Here is a 19,157-nt window from a genome sequence, read left to right as displayed (position 1 = left end):
AAGTTGTAGTTTAAATCGACCAATCACATTCAAAGTTGTAGTTACGTGCGTGAGTGCGTGCGCTTGCTTTTGTGTTTTTGGCGCCTAATTGCCGGTAGGAGGCGCGGTGGCCTTAGAATGTTTACATCTCCTTTGTAGGTATTTTAATGCAAATTTTCCTTTTCTTTCATAACTTAGCTATTCGTCTTTTCACGGAAATTGTAATTTTTATGATTAATTGGTAATAAAACTTCGTGTCGTCCAATTCGGTCTGTAATCATACTCGTGATAAACAAATCGGACTCCCGCTGCGCGGTCGTCCGATTTTGTTATCACTCTTATGATAACAGATCGAATTGAACTCCACTCAGTCCTATTACCATTACTTACCTTCCATCCTCTCTTGCTATAACTAACTCTCTTTAAGGCAGAGACCTCTCAAAGAGGACAGCTAGAGACACTTCCCAGCGAGTCTCCCCCTTTGGAATTATCCACTGTAAAAGTTTTTCTTTGCGATGTTCTCACCGTGGTTGCCGTCCCGATTCCCTTTAACTTCACAACTAATGAAAATGAAAAAGACGGAGGGGGAGAAGGGGGAAGCGATAAATAATGAAAAAAAAAAAAAAAAAGATAAATAAATGAAACATGCCGCATGAAGTTCTCTACGTTTTATGCTAGGTAAGATTTACAAGCTGCTGCCATAGGGAAAGCAAAAAAATAAATAAATAAATAAATAATAAAAATAAAAATAATAATAATAATAAAAAATAAAAACCGCTTCATCTCTTTAACACTGTTTTCATAAATCCAGACATATATATAGAGTGAGGAAAACGGTGAAACTAAAACTCGCTGGAATAAGTAAGTAAGTAAGTAAGTAACTTTATTTAATGAGGGTAAAAACACTTTACAGTCATTGACTGATAAACTCGTGGCCCTCCCTTAAACAATTAAAATATAAATCACAACGATTTTAAAAATATCTAACTATGAATAATAATAAGTATAAAACGGGTAAAATTACTAACATCAATAAAATGGACTAAAATCCTGTTGGTGCATGCGATACAAAGAGTTAGAGGACACTAAGAAATTGTGAAATGTTCAATATTTGCATACCCCTTCTTTATAAGCTTGACGCATTTCTCTTTAAAAACATTAATGCTATCACAGGATCTTATGTTAGGAGGTAGGGAATTCCATAGTGAAGTTGATGTAGAAGCAAAAGTTTTTCCTCCTTCTGTCGCTCTGTTGCTCTTAGGGCATCGTAGCGTGATGTGACTATAACGCGAGGATCTTACCGATATGTCACTCACACGTATCAACTTACTAGATATGTATTCTGGGCATTGACCATGTAGACATTTAAAGATAAGGCATAGCTTATTAACATTGATTTCTTCATAGAAGGGTAACCAGTCCAACTTGTTAAATAAGTCAACAGTTCGTTCATCCCTTGCTGTTTTAACATCCAATATTACCCTGGCCGCTCTCTTTTGCAGTCGAAAGACTCGTCTGATATTTGCTTTAGATGTTATACTCCAGACTGCTCCGCCATACAGAAAAAGGGGCTTTATGGTTGCATTGTAGAAGAGTATACGCTCATTTAAAGGTAAATAATGCCTAATTGATCTCAAGATACCGATGCGCTTAGTAAGTTTCTTACATAAATGTTCAACATGCTCGTTAAAAGAAAGGTCCGGGTCAATATATACTCCAAGTAGTTTATAGCTTGTAGTAGTTTCCAATACATCTTCCGTGCTGGAACGGATTTCCATCTGGTCGCAGTGGTCCATCTTTGCACGCAGTCTAGTACCGGTTACGAACATGGATTTTGTTTTGGCCATGTTCAGCTTAAACCGGTTATTGCCTGTCCATTTTTCCAGTTCTACAGTACTTTGACATAGTCTGGAATAAAGTCCAGGGGTATTTGTGTAAGGTGAGTGTGAGCTCAGAGTCGTGTCATCTGCGAAGATGTCCACAGTAGTGGGCTGCGATACTGCCTCCGGGAGGTCGTTTATATGCACTAGGAAAAGAAGAGGAGAGAGTACGGATCCCTGTGGTACTCCGTGCGTCAAAGCCTGGGGCGAGGATTGTGCACTCCGGATAACCGTGCGCTGCGTTCGGTTTTGAAGGAATGAACGCACAAGGACCAGGTTGTTGTCCTCTAGACCATAAATGCGCAGTTTTTCAATCAATCTCATGGTTAACAAGATCGAAGGCCTGCTGGAAGTCGGCGAAAACTAAGCCATTTATCCGGTTGTCATCAAGATTTAACAGCATTCGGTCGACAATGTCTATTAAGGCTGTCTCAGTCGAGTGGTGTTTCCTAAAGGCAGATTGCAATGAATATAGGAGATTATTGTCCTTGAGAAAAGTAGATAGAGAGTTGTGCAAATGTCTCTCGAATATTTTTGAAAGTACAGGAAGGAACGGCTGAGATCGGCCTGTAGTTGTTTTTGTCAGACTTGCTCTTCTGCTTGAAATCGCTTTGAAACAGCCTCAAAACGTCGTGGAAAACACAAGTAGCACACTAAAGGCCGAAGTAAATCGTTATCATCGAATGTCTTTTCCATATTTCGAATTGTTATAAAAGATCGTTACATTTCCATACAAACTCTTATACTTATGCTGATTTGACCTGATGTTATTTATACAGTTTCCCTATGGATACCAGCCTTTGAGCTGAATGGGCTACCCTGTTTACATAAATTTCACTTTTCCTTTACTTTTCGCGACTGAGTGTAGTAAACATTTAAAATGTTCACGGCTCCTTGGGAGCTTGGGGGACCTGTGTTAAACTTGACTTGAGGTTAAGATGTATTTGATCTTTCCCAACGTCTTATGAACATCGTCCTGACACACTTGATGATGAAGGACCAGTCTTATTCGATCTTTTCCAGCTGTAAGAATTCTCACTGCTACTCGTGTTTCCAGTGGCGCGCTGTCTGTGACGTCAAGCATTCGTTTGACGAGCTCATTGGCTGAAACTGTACGATGATTGACATTGAAGTACACCATGTTGGTTTCAACGCTTTTCAGATCGACGTCCAAGCCAAGATCTTTCATATCGTGAATTCCTGTTAGAAGGACAGTACCACATGTATAGTGACTTTCGTTTTTAATGTCAAAGGCGACAACAGCCTGAAATGTTAGTCGTTTGACCATTTCAGGTCAGCATTACAGGTCCGCAATTCGCACGGAGAGTAGTTACATTCCTATGCACGCTCTGGAGACCTATGTTATTGTGCTTTTGCTTCGGTTTGTCTTTATTAAGCTCCCCACAATGGTTAAATAAATTGGTCAAAAGAAAAACGTTTTGTTCTGGGCACTTTCAATATGGCTTATGGAGTGACTGATTATTTAAGCCATTGATTTGCCCAAAAACACAACAAGGGGTTCAGACAATTGGTAAAGCTGAATAAAATGTTGACGAAAATACTGCTGACCTTTTGCCAAACTCTGTGCATTAGCATGGTCCACTTGAAGTTTTGGTGCTATATGGTCTAATGCATAAATCCCTGCTGCAGCTAACACACCAACCTGTCGCATACCACCTCCAAGAACCTTCCTGTGACGCCAACACCTGTTTGAAATGGATGAGCATAACAGTAATCTTTAAGGAAAAAATCATCATGTAAATGTATGCAAGAATCGCAACTGGAACAATAAAAAGCTGCTCACAACAGTCTAGATTAGTTAAAGATCATTGCAAACTAAATGTTAATTATTTCATTTATTATATGACAAATTATCAATTATACTATTACTGTTACAACAAACTAACACAACAGCCCTCTTTGTGTTGTCCACCTACTCTACACATTACATTTCTGAACAAGGGAAGGGGTCTAGTTTTAAAATGTGCAGTATCACGTTTTTTGACAAACAAACCTATTAACAAGGACGGTCTGTTAACAGTTACTGTCACCATTTTTATTCTGTATTTTTCCCACTTTTTACTGTACATATTCATTCATTCAGGTCTTTTTGATCATTTGCCAAAGGCTGTCAGTTGGCAGTCAAAAGCTTATTTTAACCCAAATCTTTAAGCCAGAGAACGTTTTAATTGTTTTCATAACAGTCTCTTCACACTGAAGCTTCTTAATCCTTGATTTTCTCTGTCTAGAAACCATTTACCTTGATATGAAATCACTCTGTCCAGCAATTATTGAACCTACTGGGGCACCAAGACCCTACAAGGAAATGACAATTAATAGTTAATATTTAATAATTAATTTTTGACAGTCAGGAAAGAACTACTAAGCTGTAGTGCATGAATTTGTTTTGGCACAATGAAAGGCTACACACCAATTTTGCATTTAGGTCAACAGTATTTTGAATTTGCCTAAATTGGTGCTGCAATGATACGCATATTGATAATTTTTAAAAAAAAAAGTTCACCCCCCTTTCTCAACTAATCAAAAAAAGTCCACTACAATCACTATGTGCCTGCTCCCATTTTCCTATACTTTGCACCTGGCTTCATTTATTCACTCCATGTTTGCATTGGTTCACTGGAATCTCAGTGTTATTTGTGATTGCTCAGAGGGAGTTCTCTAGGTGTTAGTTTACAATTGAAGGAGTGAGTGCAAAACCATGCTAAGTGACGATTTGGGTGAAAAAAAAAAATTTCGCGAAAGGGCTTGAATTTTTGCATGTGGTCTTCAATGTAATAGAAAAACGTGGTCCTGTATTTTTGTCGCTGGTTTTTGCTTCGTTTATAAAGACGCCGCTAGGAAAACCGAGTGGTTTTTCTGCATACGCAATATCTCAAAAACGAAGCGAAGCTTAGCGGAAAAACTACAGGACATTGTTAAACATACCTAAACAAAACTGCATGCGAAATTTGGAGCGTTTTCGACAAAGTTCACTTTTGATTAAAATACCTACCGCCCTTTTCCCGCCGAGGTCTTCAAATAAACGAAGCCGGGCCTTTGTTATGATAAACAGAGCCGATCCTTTGTTATAATAGCCAAGCCAAGCCTTTGTTATAAGTCGAAGTCTCGCCTCGGTTTATCATAACAAAGGATCGGCCCGCCGCGTCCGCAAGGACTTTGATTTCACTTAGAAAGCAGCAAAATGTCAATTTCACGCAACGTATAACCTCAAAAATGTTGATTTTAGATCAAAAAAGGTTTAAATGTTGATTTCACGTTAACGCGTGACAGCGCTAGCAAGGAGGTTGATTTCTCTTAGAAACGAGCAAAATGTCAATTTCACGCAACGCAGAAGCTCAATGATGTTGATTTCAGGTCTAAATAGGTTAAAATGTTGATTTGACGTTAACGCGTGACGGCAAGGAGGTTGATTTCACTTACAAACCAACAAAATGTCAATTTCACGCAGCGCATAAGCTCAATGATGTTGATTTCAGGTCTAAATAGGTTAAAAAGTTGATTTCACGTTAACGCGTGACGGCAAGCATGTTGGTTTCACTTAGAAACCAGCAAAATGTCAATTTCACGAAGCGCATAAGCTCAATGATGTTAATTTCAGGTCTAAATAGGTTAAAATGTTGATTTCACGTTAACGCTTGACGGCAAGGATGCTAGTTTCACTTAGGAAATAGCAAAATGGTAATTTCACGCAACTTATAAGCTCAATGATGTTGATTTCACGTGAAAACGCGCTATAAATAGGGCTGACAGATTAACAGATTAACCCATCTCCGCAACGTACGGGTCTCCATACATCTGCTTGTCCGCTGATCCCAGAAGCTCAAAACACTACAAATCATGCCGATTTGAAATAAAATCAACGCAACCTGCATCACAGATCTATGTTACAATCGATCGCTACTTGTTGGCCATTCTTATGTTTAAACAAGCTAGTTACCAGTTCGAGAAACGTCCGCAGAACGTGATCGCAATGCATGCCGGGAAGGGTCTTTACACCTCGTGCGCGGGAAAACATGCGGTCGATACAAGACAAATTTTATCACTCTAAAACCAGTTCTCGCTTTCCAAACTTTGACGCTAGCAACGCTTGGCAAATGGGCCACGACTCACCAGAGGGTATTTTTCTTGGGCAAGAACTGCTCTTGGACTTTGCTGCCTGGCTCGATCTGACTTCGAACGCCGATAACACGATTACGGTATATCAGCTGCCTTCGAAGTTTCAGAACACATTTTGATTCTTTAAAACGTGCTGATGACTTACGGGTTTATCGAGACTTTATGATGCCTCTCAACCACCAGGCAGGCATACAAGGTACTTTAAAACAATGCTTAAGATATTAGTTGACAGAGCTCTAATGCGGCACATCTCTTTTTTGTTCGATGAATTTCGTTTGACTCTCGATCGATTCACGTGTTGTGCTCACGTCACAATAACCGACGTAAACAATCTGTTCCCAGATTTCCGCTCCATATATGCTGTGAGATTTGATTTTGACTTCATACACTATAAACAGTCTGCCTGTTTGCTGTTCAACAAATAAACTCCTAAAGACATGGCTAGGAAAAGCCAAGTATTTTTGCATACGTTATAACTCGAAAACGAAGCAAAAACCAGCGACAAAAATACAGGGCCGCGTTTTTCTATTACATTGAAGACCACATGCAAAAATTCAAGCCCTTTCACGAAATTTTTTTTTTCACCCAAATCGTCACTTAGCATGGTTTTGCACTCACCCCTTCAATTATGCTCCATTTTAAAATCACTGTGACACACACTATCGTATGTTCAACTTGTGTTCTGATCTGATTCTGACAATGGCACCACTTTCTACTTCCCTCCCCCAGCCACCTTCAGCCCATCTTTATTTGGGATAAAGGGCATATATGGTAGAGACCAGACAAAGAGTGATTCCCTGGTCCTCCAGGTTGGGGGTTAGGCACAGGGCTAACGACCCTGTCCCTTAAAAAAGCGTTATGTTACAGAAACCCACGACCTTATGTGCCTACTGGCGCTTTGAGAACTGATGATGATGATGAACACACTAACCATGAAGACAATGGCACCACTTCCTGCCTCCCTCCCCCAGCCACCTGCAGCCCATCTTTATTTGGGATAAAGGGCATATATTGCATGCAAACAGGTATAGTATAAATACAAAATAATTACTTAGACTTCTGAAATACTGTAAAAAAAGTATTAATTAGTACTATTCTAAATCAGCCTTATACCTTAGCCCTTGTAGTAACTGGGGAAAAATATTGGGTGTGGTAAAAACATTCAAGATGCTTATATTTACTCCAGTGCCAATTATTACCTTGGAAAGACAGAAAGTGACTGAATCAACATGTTGGGTTATCTGTGCAACAGGAACACCAAGAGCTGTAGCAGCATTGAAAAGTCTTGCTCCATCCATGTGCACCTTAAGTCCATGTTTTGTGGCAAGCTCTTTCACCTTAAAACAAATTAATTTTATAAAATAGGTTTGTTCTACTATCGGACAATATTAAACATTCAACAAAATCCTCAATTCTAATTGGTTCTGGAGCTACAGAGCTATTTTGTTATGTAATTGATTGACTTTCATAGAACTGTTCAATTCAAACTTTTCAAAGTGATCACTAAAATTGGACACCTTTACCATGTACCCATCAATTTGGGACACCTAACTTCTTACAGTAATTTTTTTCACAGATTTTTTTCACTAAAAGAGGTGTTCAAAGAATTCCAAATTCCAACTGCACATTTTGAAACCGAAAATTCATTTATTTCTTAATTCATTCGGTAATTTGAGCTTGTGTGATTACAGTGTATATGAGAGAGAGATGAATCATGTCCATATTATTATCTTAAATTGGCCTTGTGTTACAAACATGGTTGGCTCAATTAGTAGGAAAGGAGCCCGCCCTCCTCTCCTGAAGGCATGGCTGGACATGTGAGGATTCTTTTGTTAGTCTTAGCTAATCAGATAACTGCCCACAGACTTTTGTCAGGCATAAATTATCTCATCAGATCAATGATGAATGATCTGCAATTGATGAAAGTAGCATGTGACAGAACTTACGGACAGTGCCTACTAAATACAAAGGTTTTTGCACCAGATTAGGACTACGCGGAAACAAGTAGATCTTTGCAAGGACTATTGGAATCCACAATGAAAAATGGGGGTGGCCATGCATTTTTTTGAGATAATTAGGCTTGAATCTCATTATTGATGTTTGAAGGAAAGCGACACCACCCTCTGGTGAGCCAGACAAAATTAAATTTTTAAATGTATCGAGCAAAAGCAAACCAAACTAGCAAAAAACATATATGTATGGCAAACTACAGGGTATCAGCTTAACGGCAGAAACCATGCAGGCCTACATGTGACGTTTTTAGTTACACCACAGTCAAATGGCTCTGCTCTCCTTATCCATGCATTTGTAACTTATTGTAATTCCCTTTTGTCAGGCCTTCTTAAAGACCAGATTCAGAGACTGCAGTATGTCCAGAACGCAGCCACGTGGCTCCTCACTGGAACTCAGAAGCATGAACACATCATGCCTGTGTTTCAAGAGTTACACTGGCTAACAGTGGCTGCATAAGAGACTAGATTTCAAAATTTTGCTTTTGACCTATAAATCTATTAAATGGTATTGCCTCTCCTTATTTAAATGAACTATTACAATCATATGTTCCTGCTAGATCACTATGCTCCTCCAATAAATCCACACTTGTTACTCCTAAATGTAATCTTAGGATGTACAGACACGGAGCATTTTCATATATTGCTCCAGTTTTATGGAACTCACTACCAGATAATATAATGTAAGAGATTGTAGGTCACTGGTGACATTTAAATCTAAGCTAAAGACTTTTCTTTTTACATGTAAATGTATGTTTTTTTTTCTTAACTTAATAATTTGATTTTACTTTTTATCTATTTATTATTTTAATTATTTACTTATTTTATTATTATTATTATTATTATTATTATTATTATTATTATTATTTCTTAGAACACAACATATAAAGCCCTTCTGCAGCAATAATGTGAGACAAAATAGGTTGGAAGATTATATTAGATTATAAAAATTTACCAGTACATCAAAATTCCAATGCAAACCTCTAACACTAAAACAGATGCACAGTAGATATATGGAGAAGGATAGAAGAGACATGAAATAAAACAGAATGAATTTTAACCAACATTACCTTTCTTAAGTATTCTAGTGGTAATACTCTGCCTCCTGTTCCATTATGAGTTTGTTCAACACATATCAAGCGACTGGTGGGTACATGGGCATCACCACTTGAACGGATTTTGTTTTCAATGTCTAACAAATCCAGAGTCCCATCAAGATTGGTGTGCACTTGTCGTGAGTGTACACCAGCCACTTGTGCAACTCCACCCTGCTCCCACATTATGATATGTGCCAAGTCACCAACAAGTATCTCATCACCTCGACCAGGACAGTGTGCCATTACTGAAAGATCAAGGAAAACTTTGCTTATATGAGTGGCTTGTTAACAAACAATAACAACTATTTCAAATCAATTTCTCAAACTGAGTAATAATTCAACAAGTTTAAACAAAGGAAATCATGACTGTGATGTTGTTTGGATAGATTTTTACAATTTTATTTCTCTGTTTTGTTCTTAGTTTTGGTTTTGATTGAGAAGATATATCAAACACTCTAGACAGTGTTTGACCACATTTTCAAACACCTTGAAGCTCAACAAAAATACTCCGCTGTACATTGTATTTTCAACTCTCTTCTTGGTATTTGGAAATGTGGTCAAACATGGTCTTTCGTGTTTGATATATTACCCGAACACGGGAAAACTTAGGGGTGAACATTCATGATACCTGATGCTAAATTTCCCATTGTTCCACTTGGTACAAAGAGGGCAGCATCTTTACCAGTTAATTCTGCTGCCTTTTCCTGTAAGACTGGTGAGAAAAATAAAACGGGATTTGAATTCAAGGACCTCAAAAAATTATTCTCTGGATAAGGCTTTAGGGAGATAATATTTTTAGGGCAAGAAGTCAATTGATAAGGAATTCCAAGTGGTTAATAGATTTGAGCTTCACCAAATCATCAGAAGTTCAGTTATCAATATGTTGATTCAGACCCCTTTCTTATCTGAAACACTGATTTCAAATATTGTATCTCACAAGATACACCATTAGGGATACCTTGTATGGCTTTGATCCCAACTAAACTAAAGAGAGCGAGGAGAGGAGACAAAGTTAAAAAAATATAAAATATGGAAGTTGCTTTACTCCTTTCAGTCCTTTTAACCTTTAATATTTCCCAGAGAAACCGGGTAAGAAGGACTGTTGCTAATATGCAAGCCGGCCAGCAAGGCATGCAAGCCAGGTGAGTTAGGATCCCTACCCCCCCCCCCCCCTACCTCCCCACCATAAAAAGGATAACCCTAATTGAGCTAATGTAGGCTAACCAAAGTGCTATTTGGACTAAACGGAGTTCTAGATTAGTTAGGCCAGTAGGAGCGTTATATAGGCTAACCAGTTTGCTGCCAATGTGAGCTATGCAACTGAGCAAGTAATCCCTCCTGGTTCTAAGGCTAACTGTAAGTTAACATTATTTTTGGAGGGGGGTGAGCTATTTAGGCTTACCAGACTGTTATTTAGGCAAACCAAAATGGCTTGCATATTGCCTGGCATGACCCGCTGGTTAGCACTTCTTGCAGACCCATGGCAACTCTCCTAATTCCTAGCCTAATGGGCTGCTACACTCAAATGCCTTTGAAAGGCCTGCTGCCTTCAGTTAATTTGGTGTAGGAATATACCCCTCCACCTATTAAAATCTAAATTATCACCGCTTCACATTTGAATGGAATCGCCACTCCATCTTGTCCTACAATTTCGCCCATGCAGCTTAGACAAAATTAGAAACACACATTCAAAAATACACAGCGTCAGAAAATAAAACAGCATATTGTGTGTTATAGGTTCAAATTCTAACCATTCACTGTTGGGTCATCTCCATAAACATCATCACCCACTTCTGCAGCAGCCATCGCTTCTCTCATTGCCTTGCTGGGTCTGGTTACAGTGTCGCTTCTCAGGTCAACTACACGGATTCCAGATCGCTCTTCATCAAAGTCGCGATCTATTCCACTGGTATACATGCTGGACATGCTGCTGAATTGCCTTGGTGTGATTGCAATTTTTTCCAGCTTTCCACTCTGAAGAAGTTCAGAGCGATAGCTTCGTAAGAAATTTGTTATCGAAGCGAGTAAATATGAAGGATTCCGTGACATCGTATTCAAAATGGCAAAAAATGCCAGGCGTTAACATAATAAACGCGAAGCCCTGGGGGGCAACACATTTTTACATTCATTCCCAGGACCCAAGAGCACACACACAAAAAAACGGAAAAATAGTAAAAAGGCGCGAAACATAAACTATACTAGGAAAAATGCGTAAATCCCGAAATATGTACTAAGCTAGCACTTTCGATTTCCGAGGGGAGAGTCCTTTCTTCTGTACCCTGCAGGACTGAGATTCTCATCTCTTTCTACTCAAAAAAAGGGAATCTCTGTTTCGCAGGGTACTTATTCAGCTTTCGTGATAACACAATTTTTCAAAGAAGTAAAACAACCTGAGGATGTCGCATCATCGATCACGAATAAAGAGAACAAAAGTTCATAAATACTGACCAGTTTGTAGAGGTAAATATCCCTTACTTTGTTGACAGCTATGACAAAAAAACAACAACAACAACAACAACAACAAAAAATTAGAAGAGAGGAAATAAACCTTTACTGATCAGCCAAACAGATTTAAGAATTTTAATACGAGGTTTCTTACTGGTCAGAAAGTCGGGATAAACTCAAAATAGACCTGACGTCATGGAGTCTATTTTAACCAGCTCGGAGCAAGTGGCGCACAATTCAAATCACCGAGAAACATTTTGTTCACAAGAGGTGAATTGGTTTCTTGATTCGACTTTACCCTTCGTGTTTTCAGTAGAATACAATGGTCTAAAATCAGTTTTCAAGACCGTCCACTGGGGCGGATAGAGTGTCTGAGAGAAGGGGATTCGAGATACGGACCAACGAAGGTTGTCCCCTGTAGTAGGGCTCGGGGACATCCCCTGCCCGGAAATTTTTAAAATTGAAGTCCTTGGAAGTGGGAGTTTCGGCATTCTGAGGCTAAGTTAACGTGCTATAATGTCTCTTTTTTTTTCTTAATTTAGAGGATCGGCCGAACCTCCCGAACCCCGACCCCCTAGATCCGCCCCAGCTCTCTCAGTTATCCTCCCTCTACAAGAACAACCCTCAAAATTCTAATTTCATTCCGATCAACGCCAGAGAACTCTTCAGCCATTTTCAACATATTACAGTTTACTTTCTACATGGATTCGTGGACTGATCAGAAGGAGTTGTTTACAGATGCCTGTATATTGTTAGAGGAGACTTTGCTTGTTTCTCTAGGTGTAAATGAAAATAGTGAAAATGACTACAAAGTTCCAGGATGTGAACATCTCTTATTCAAATAACTGCAACAAGACAAATAAGATAGGAACGTGGACCAGACTTGTGAAAGAATGAAATGATATAACAAAATAATTTGAATAGTCCACCAGCTGGCAATTAAAAGACTGGATAAAAGGAAGAGGGTTTGTAAATGGACGGCCGAAGTGGAAAATATGGAGAAGGTGGACAATAGGCAACAAAGTATTTAGGATGGTTAACTGATGCAGTTACTGCTCACAGAACTGGTGAGGGGTACCTTTAGCTTGTAGTGGTAAAGGGACAAGTGACCGACAGGCTTGATATTGTTACGGCAGTGGCCACCATACACTCTACATTCTGATATTTTAATTATCTGATTCAGAAAACAAACTCTCATCAAAATTTCCCCTCACCAATGTGGCAGTGCTTTGTCGTAGCGGTGACGCTCGTTTTCAGTTTTATATGCATTCGCTACATCTGCGGTATGTGCCATAAAATGTTCAGTGCCTCAGCTTTGAAATACATTTAGGAGTGACTACATGTACTTCGTGATTTTTGGGGGTAGAGGCGGGGGGATGGGTGTGGGTGGTGGATTATTTTACTCTTTTTTTAAGTAACATTAATTATCTTCCGTGACCAAAGATTAATACTTGTGATTTTCATTTCAAAATGAATCCAATTTTACCAAACTCCGGCCTCGCTTTTAGCATCCCTCCACTTCACGGAAAATTTTATTCTCATGCAGGACTTCGGAAATGGCTTCTAACGTTTTTCAGAGGACAGTTTTATAAATCTAAACATGGAAAAACGTTGCATATTTTAGTATCTTATGCTTTTTATATGTCAGCCTTTGGGATAATTGACGGTAGGCCGGAGGCTTAATAGGAGAGACTAGTTTAAAAAGTATTCACAAGCAAATGACGAGACGTCGCTTCTTTAGAAAGGAAAATTCTGAAACCACATTGTCAATGTCCACATGCTTATGCGTACGTATGTGAAGAATTGCCAGAGAGGACAAAATCTCCTGACTGGTTTCTCTGTGCTGCAAAGACGGGTTTTCAATCTCTTCAAGCCACTTAAACTACGGTCAGCAGCACAGGCTGACACAGGCCACGTGAATCGCATAAATTCCAGATAAAACTGGGGACTGGTTAGCCTCTTCCAGGTGTTCAGTTAGTTGGGTCGCAGCGCGAAAAACGGCGAGCGAAAAAAATAAAAAAGCGCGGCGAGAGGAAGCAAAAGAACTTTTGCTTCGTCTCGCCGCGCTTTTTTCATTTCTTCGCGCGCTGTTTTTCACGCTGCGCCCCAACTAACTGAACACCTGGAAGAGGCTAGGGGCTGGTGTACACGGTGTGATCGAGAGTCTCGTGAAATACTTTTGTGAATCTCAAACGCCAAGGGGCTCAAAAAGGCAAAGTCAGTGTGTTGAGATTGGTGGATTTAGATATATTTTGTTTTTTGTTTTGTTTTGTTTTTTCATTTTGTTATCGTGGTAGGAATAACTGATGCCAGCGAAAAACGCAATCGTTAAGTATTGAACTGAATTGAGTTTTTTTAAACAATTGAAATATTAAATGTGTGAGTTAAAATTAAAAAAAGTCGTATATTCGACGGTAAGGAACACTCAACCATCCCATCATGCGCCACGCGTTTATCGCATTAATTGTGTTGGCCCACTGTATTTCCGCGACATAGTATAAAATAGTTATGTAACGCCCTCTCGTGGTATATGATGGAATATCACACTTGTCACTTATATTTTCTTAATATGCATGTTCGCCTAAAGGCTCTTAGTCTCGAGAGGGCAAGATAGGGCCATCTTGCTCGCTCAGGTAGCCAATCACAGCGCAGGATTTGATTCATCTTGCGCGCTCACGGAGCTAGCCATATGATAAGATCTGTAAAGTCACCATTTTATTAAGTCTCAGATCAGGCTTGTAATAAATAAAAAAATAATGAATAACTATCAAAAATTAATAATTACTATCGCAAGCTCTCTTTAGAGCTGTAAACCTGATGAATTGCTTACAACTACATGGGGTTAGACTACGAGTCCCTCTTTCGCTTAGACCGTCGTGCGCGACGCGAGAAAAAAACACGCGAGACAAAAATGGCCGCGCGGCCATTTTTTTCTCGCGGTTTTCTTTCGCGTCACGCACGACGGACTAAGCGAAAGAGGGTCTAACATGGGGTAAATGAACTGTTTTTGTCTCTGTTCCTTAAAGGCTTGTGTACAATCTGTAAGTTCTTGATGAGACTTAGTTACATTTGTTTCCCCGCTTTTTATTTGTCTGTTTTATAAACTGGTCTCTTTTAGGGGTCTGCATAAGCTTCGGCCACGCCCAGATTGGTCTCTTTTAGGGGTTAAATTCAAAATTTCCGACGAGCATCCCCGTCCACTCCATATGGGAGTCCCCCCCCCCCCGGGAACATTTCACACCTTTCAAAAAGGACGCCAAAAAATGGCGCGAGAACCGAGAGAACCTGGTGTCTAATGTGGAAAACCGCTGATCGGTGCTTGTTGAAGGTCGGACACTCAGAATGATGTAGGTCGTTTCTCCCATTTCGTTACAAGTCGTTTCGAAACACATTTAAAGTCAATTTCGTTTCAAAAGTAACCTCGAGGAAAAAATCTGATTAAAGTGCTTTCGTCGTCGTAATACGTTTTGTGATTTCTTGTTCAAACGTAATGCAATGTTGATATGATGGCAGGAAGTCGGCTGAGGAAGCTATTGGGCCGTTATTTAGGATTGTCTTTGCCCTGCGGGCTCTGGAGTTAAACTCATCCCACAGAGAAAAAATGTTCGTCTGAAGGTCTCAGGACTTTCTCCGCTGAATACACCAAAACTTCTCCGAAACGAGCTTGATTCTTCTTACTAACCAAACTTTGCGCAGCTTTACGTGTCTCTAGTCAGTTTAACTTTGCGGAACTTTACGTATCCCGTAGTGTCCAATTTAATTTGTGGTTTCGTGCTGTGCAGTACTTAACCACTTCAGACGAGACGGGTCATACAAAGGTAAATCGCTTTTTAGTGATTATCCCGAAAACGTCGGTCAAAACGGAATGAGGAGAATTCGAAGTTACAACAAAGTGTGTAAATTTCTTTACTCAAGCAAAACACCTGCGCTGCGCCGACAACATGAACCAAAAAAGTACAATTGTTCTGGTCAACGAACGAATACACGGTCGTGCTCCTGCCGTATGCCCATATTCGATAAGAATTTTCCAGGTCCACGTCACGGTTGTACACGCCATGAATACTCCAGAATTCTATAGCTTTGGCGTCAAGATCACGTATTCGAGGATAAACGTATACACGCACAGGTCGCACATACTTTGAATTCATAGTCTAAATTTTGCTTCCAGGAGAATGCTATGCACCCGCACTGTTACCTTCTTTTATAAAATTCTTTTTACAAAGGGTTAAGTTCGCCATCATACTCTAGGAGTACGACAGATGTGTGTGGTATACTATAACGAAAACCCACGATCGATTATGAACGAAGCGTATTCCACCATTTTCGACACGAATATTCCAGGTGTACGTCACGTTTTGTGTGCGGCTTGAATACCCTAGGATTCTATTGCGTCACAATCACATATTCGAGTCTAGAGTACTCTAGAATATTTTGGCTTTCACGCAGTGGTGACGTGTTGTGTGCGTCGTGAATACTCCAGGATTCTATGGCGCCACAATAACGTATTTAAGACTCGAACACGCTTATTATCGTCAAAGCGGAGGGAGAGAATTTAATTTTTCTGCCGCTTGCGATGAACGCTTGAAGAAACAACAGCCGAGAAAAGCAAATGGTCTTGCAATTTTCTGACAGCGAGCTTAGCGCCTCTGAGCAAGGTCTTCATCACGGATCGTGACAAAACTAAGTGAGACGAATTCTCTTGTACGTATACGAAATTTTCCATAAAACGAATTTATATGATTCGTGTTTAGAAATTTTACTAACAACCCGACTGGAAGAAATATTGGTGGGTAAATTTCGTTGAAGGCACTCTTCATGATTACGCATGCGCTGATGCTTTCGGACTTACAGCGGTAACCACAATGATGGAATACCACTAGTCGGTCTAAATAAATAGATTTTGCGACATTCAACTTTCACAAGCATAAGATCGGCCAGAGGCCTCCTAGGAGGGTTCCATGGTTTGCATCAAATAAGCGGCAGCGTTAAATGGGTTTGGCGTCCCGGTGCAAGTCCTCACATGCAACTGATCTTAGGGCATTCCGCTCTCAAGCTTTGCGAAATTGGTGAGTTGCGCCACCACGTAGTTCGGTGAGATGTAAGGAATATTCCGTTGCCGTTTTTTTTGTTTTTGTTTTAGCACTTTAGTTAAACAAGGGTTTCACATTCAGTGGCCGGGCTGGTATTCGAAAAGAGCTCTGCTATAGGTAGATTGTAAATACTAGAATATAAAATAGTAGTCGGAAGTGTAAACACCTGTAGGAAATAGAACTATGCATAACGTGAGTCAAAAGAGCTATACTGAAGATTGGTACGAATTTTAAGTCTTATGCCTCCACGCAAGATTCTGAACACAATACACTCGATGGCATTAACAGAATGATGTAAGTTAACTATAGATCTTCGCGCTTTGTTGACTTGAACATCCTGAAACGAACGACGAAACGCACGTCCGAAAATTTTAGTTTTCGCGTAAAGAGAAATAAGCTCCGTGAATTAATTTGGCCGATTAAACTAAAACTGCGTGCCGTTAAGTATCAGAGTCCTGGCTTCCCTTGATACGCCGCACATGACGTACCCAGGCCATGATTTTTCCTGACACGCCGCAACGGACATATCAGGATCGGAACATGGCACTCTCCGACACGTCACGTTTCTTGACACGTCACGTTCTGATCTCGGACACGCCAAGTGTCGAAGAATTTCAGGGCCACGTAAATTCCACGTAATTACTCATTTCACGCAGCTTATTGATATCTTTGCGCAATGCGTCAAGGAGCGTACAGATACGTTATGGATATCTTTACGCAATGCATACAGAAGCGTTAAGCTGCGTTGTTGATATATTCACAGAATGCTTAAGATGCGTTAATGATACCTGTACGAAATCCGCAAAGTAGCGAAAAGACGCGCTAATAATACCTGCTTTTATAGCTGTTTATCTGACTTGAGGCTTCCTTTACAAGTAAGTTCTTCCGTAAGAAGCACTCATTACAACAGGGTATATTTTTCAAGTCAGCTCTGTTTTCAGCAACCGGAGCCTTCATTTCCTTCATTTATGATGCAAAAGAACAATCAAGTTGAATTTACTTTGCCAACTCGTATAATGTTTCCTTACACTAGGTATAAGGAAATCTCCACAAGACAGTATACATTCTTATAAGGATACAGACGTATACTGATCATTATACAGACCTTATACATATGCTTCAGTATACATCATTATACCTCTCCGTACACATTATGTATACGGGTTCATTATACCTCCTTATACATGCCATTTCATGCAGTGTAACTTGAGGAATTACTTTGGGAATAACGCACTAACGGGGCATTAACTCTCTAATCATAAAACTTACAATTTCCTCGATTGTGATTGGTTTAAAAAACCCCTATTTTCCACTAATTCATTAGCCAAGTTGTAATAGGACAGTTTTTTATCTTACAGTTTAATACGCCAACCACATTCAAAGTTGTAGTTTAAATCGACCAATCACATTCAAAGTTGTAGTTACGTGCGTGAGTGCGTGCGCTTGCTTTTGTGTTTTTGGCGCCTAATTGCCGGTAGGAGGCGCGGTGGCCTTAGAATGTTTACATCTCCTTTGTAGGTATTTTAATGCAAATTTTCCTTTTCTTTCATAACTTAGCTATTCGTCTTTTCACGGAAATTGTAATTTTTATGATTAATTGGTAATAAAACTTCGTGTCGTCCAATTCGGTCTGTAATCATACTCGTGATAAACAAATCGGACTCCCGCTGCGCGGTCGTCCGATTTTGTTATCACTCTTATGATAACAGATCGAATTGAACTCCACTCAGTCCTATTACCATTACTTACCTTCCATCCTCTCTTGCTATAACTAACTCTCTTTAAGGCAGAGACCTCTCAAAGAGGACAGCTAGAGACACTTCCCAGCGAGTCTCCCCCTTTGGAATTATCCACTGTAAAAGTTTTTCTTTGCGATGTTCTCACCGTGGTTGCCGTCCCGATTCCCTTTAACTCCACAACTAATGAAAATGAAAAAGACGGAGGGGGAGAAGGGGGAAGCGATAAATAATGAAAAAAAAAAAAAAAAGATAAATAAATGAAACATGCCGCATGAAGTTCTCTACGTTTTATGCTAGGTAAGATTTACAAGCTGCTGCCATAGGGAAAGCAAAAAAATAAATAAATAAATAAAAAATAAAAATAAAAATAATAATAATAATAAAAAATAAAAACCGCTTCATCTCTTTAACACTGTTTTCATAAATCCAGACATATATATAGAGTGAGGAAAACGGTGAAACTAAAACTCGCTGGAATAAGTAAGTAAGTAAGTAAGTAACTTTATTTAATGAGGGTAAAAACACTTTACAGTCATTGACTGATAAACTCGTGGCCCTCCCTTAAACAATTAAAATATAAATCACAACGATTTTAAAAATATCTAACTATGAATAATAATAAGTATAAAACGGGTAAAATTACTAACATCAATAAAATGGACTAAAATCCTGTTGGTGCATGCGATACAAAGAGTTAGAGGACACTAAGAAATTGTGAAATGTTCAATATTTGCATACCCCTTCTTTATAAGCTTGACGCATTTCTCTTTAAAAACATTAA

General features: G+C 39.4%; 1 protein-coding gene across 1 annotated transcript; it reads right to left on the bottom strand.

Moving 5' to 3' along the window:
- Positions 1–1,903: 1,903 nt before the first annotated feature.
- LOC145489874 (uncharacterized) lies at positions 1,904–11,535 on the bottom strand. Its single transcript, XM_081468944.1, has 7 exons — positions 10,854–11,535; positions 9,731–9,814; positions 9,076–9,347; positions 7,196–7,333; positions 4,120–4,175; positions 3,429–3,565; positions 1,904–3,059 (listed from the first exon to the last, which is right to left on the bottom strand). Exons 1-7 carry the CDS (start codon positions 11,149–11,151, stop codon positions 2,776–2,778), a joined length of 1,269 nt encoding a protein of 422 aa, XP_081325070.1. The 5' UTR covers positions 11,152–11,535; the 3' UTR covers positions 1,904–2,775.
- Between the last annotated feature and the right edge of the window lie 7,622 nt (positions 11,536–19,157).

Source organism: Orbicella franksi, chromosome 6 (assembly GCF_964199315.1).
Source record: "Orbicella franksi chromosome 6, jaOrbFran1.1, whole genome shotgun sequence".
Lineage (NCBI taxonomy): Eukaryota > Metazoa > Cnidaria > Anthozoa > Scleractinia > Merulinidae > Orbicella > Orbicella franksi.
This window is presented reverse-complemented; position numbering and strand designations above follow the sequence as displayed.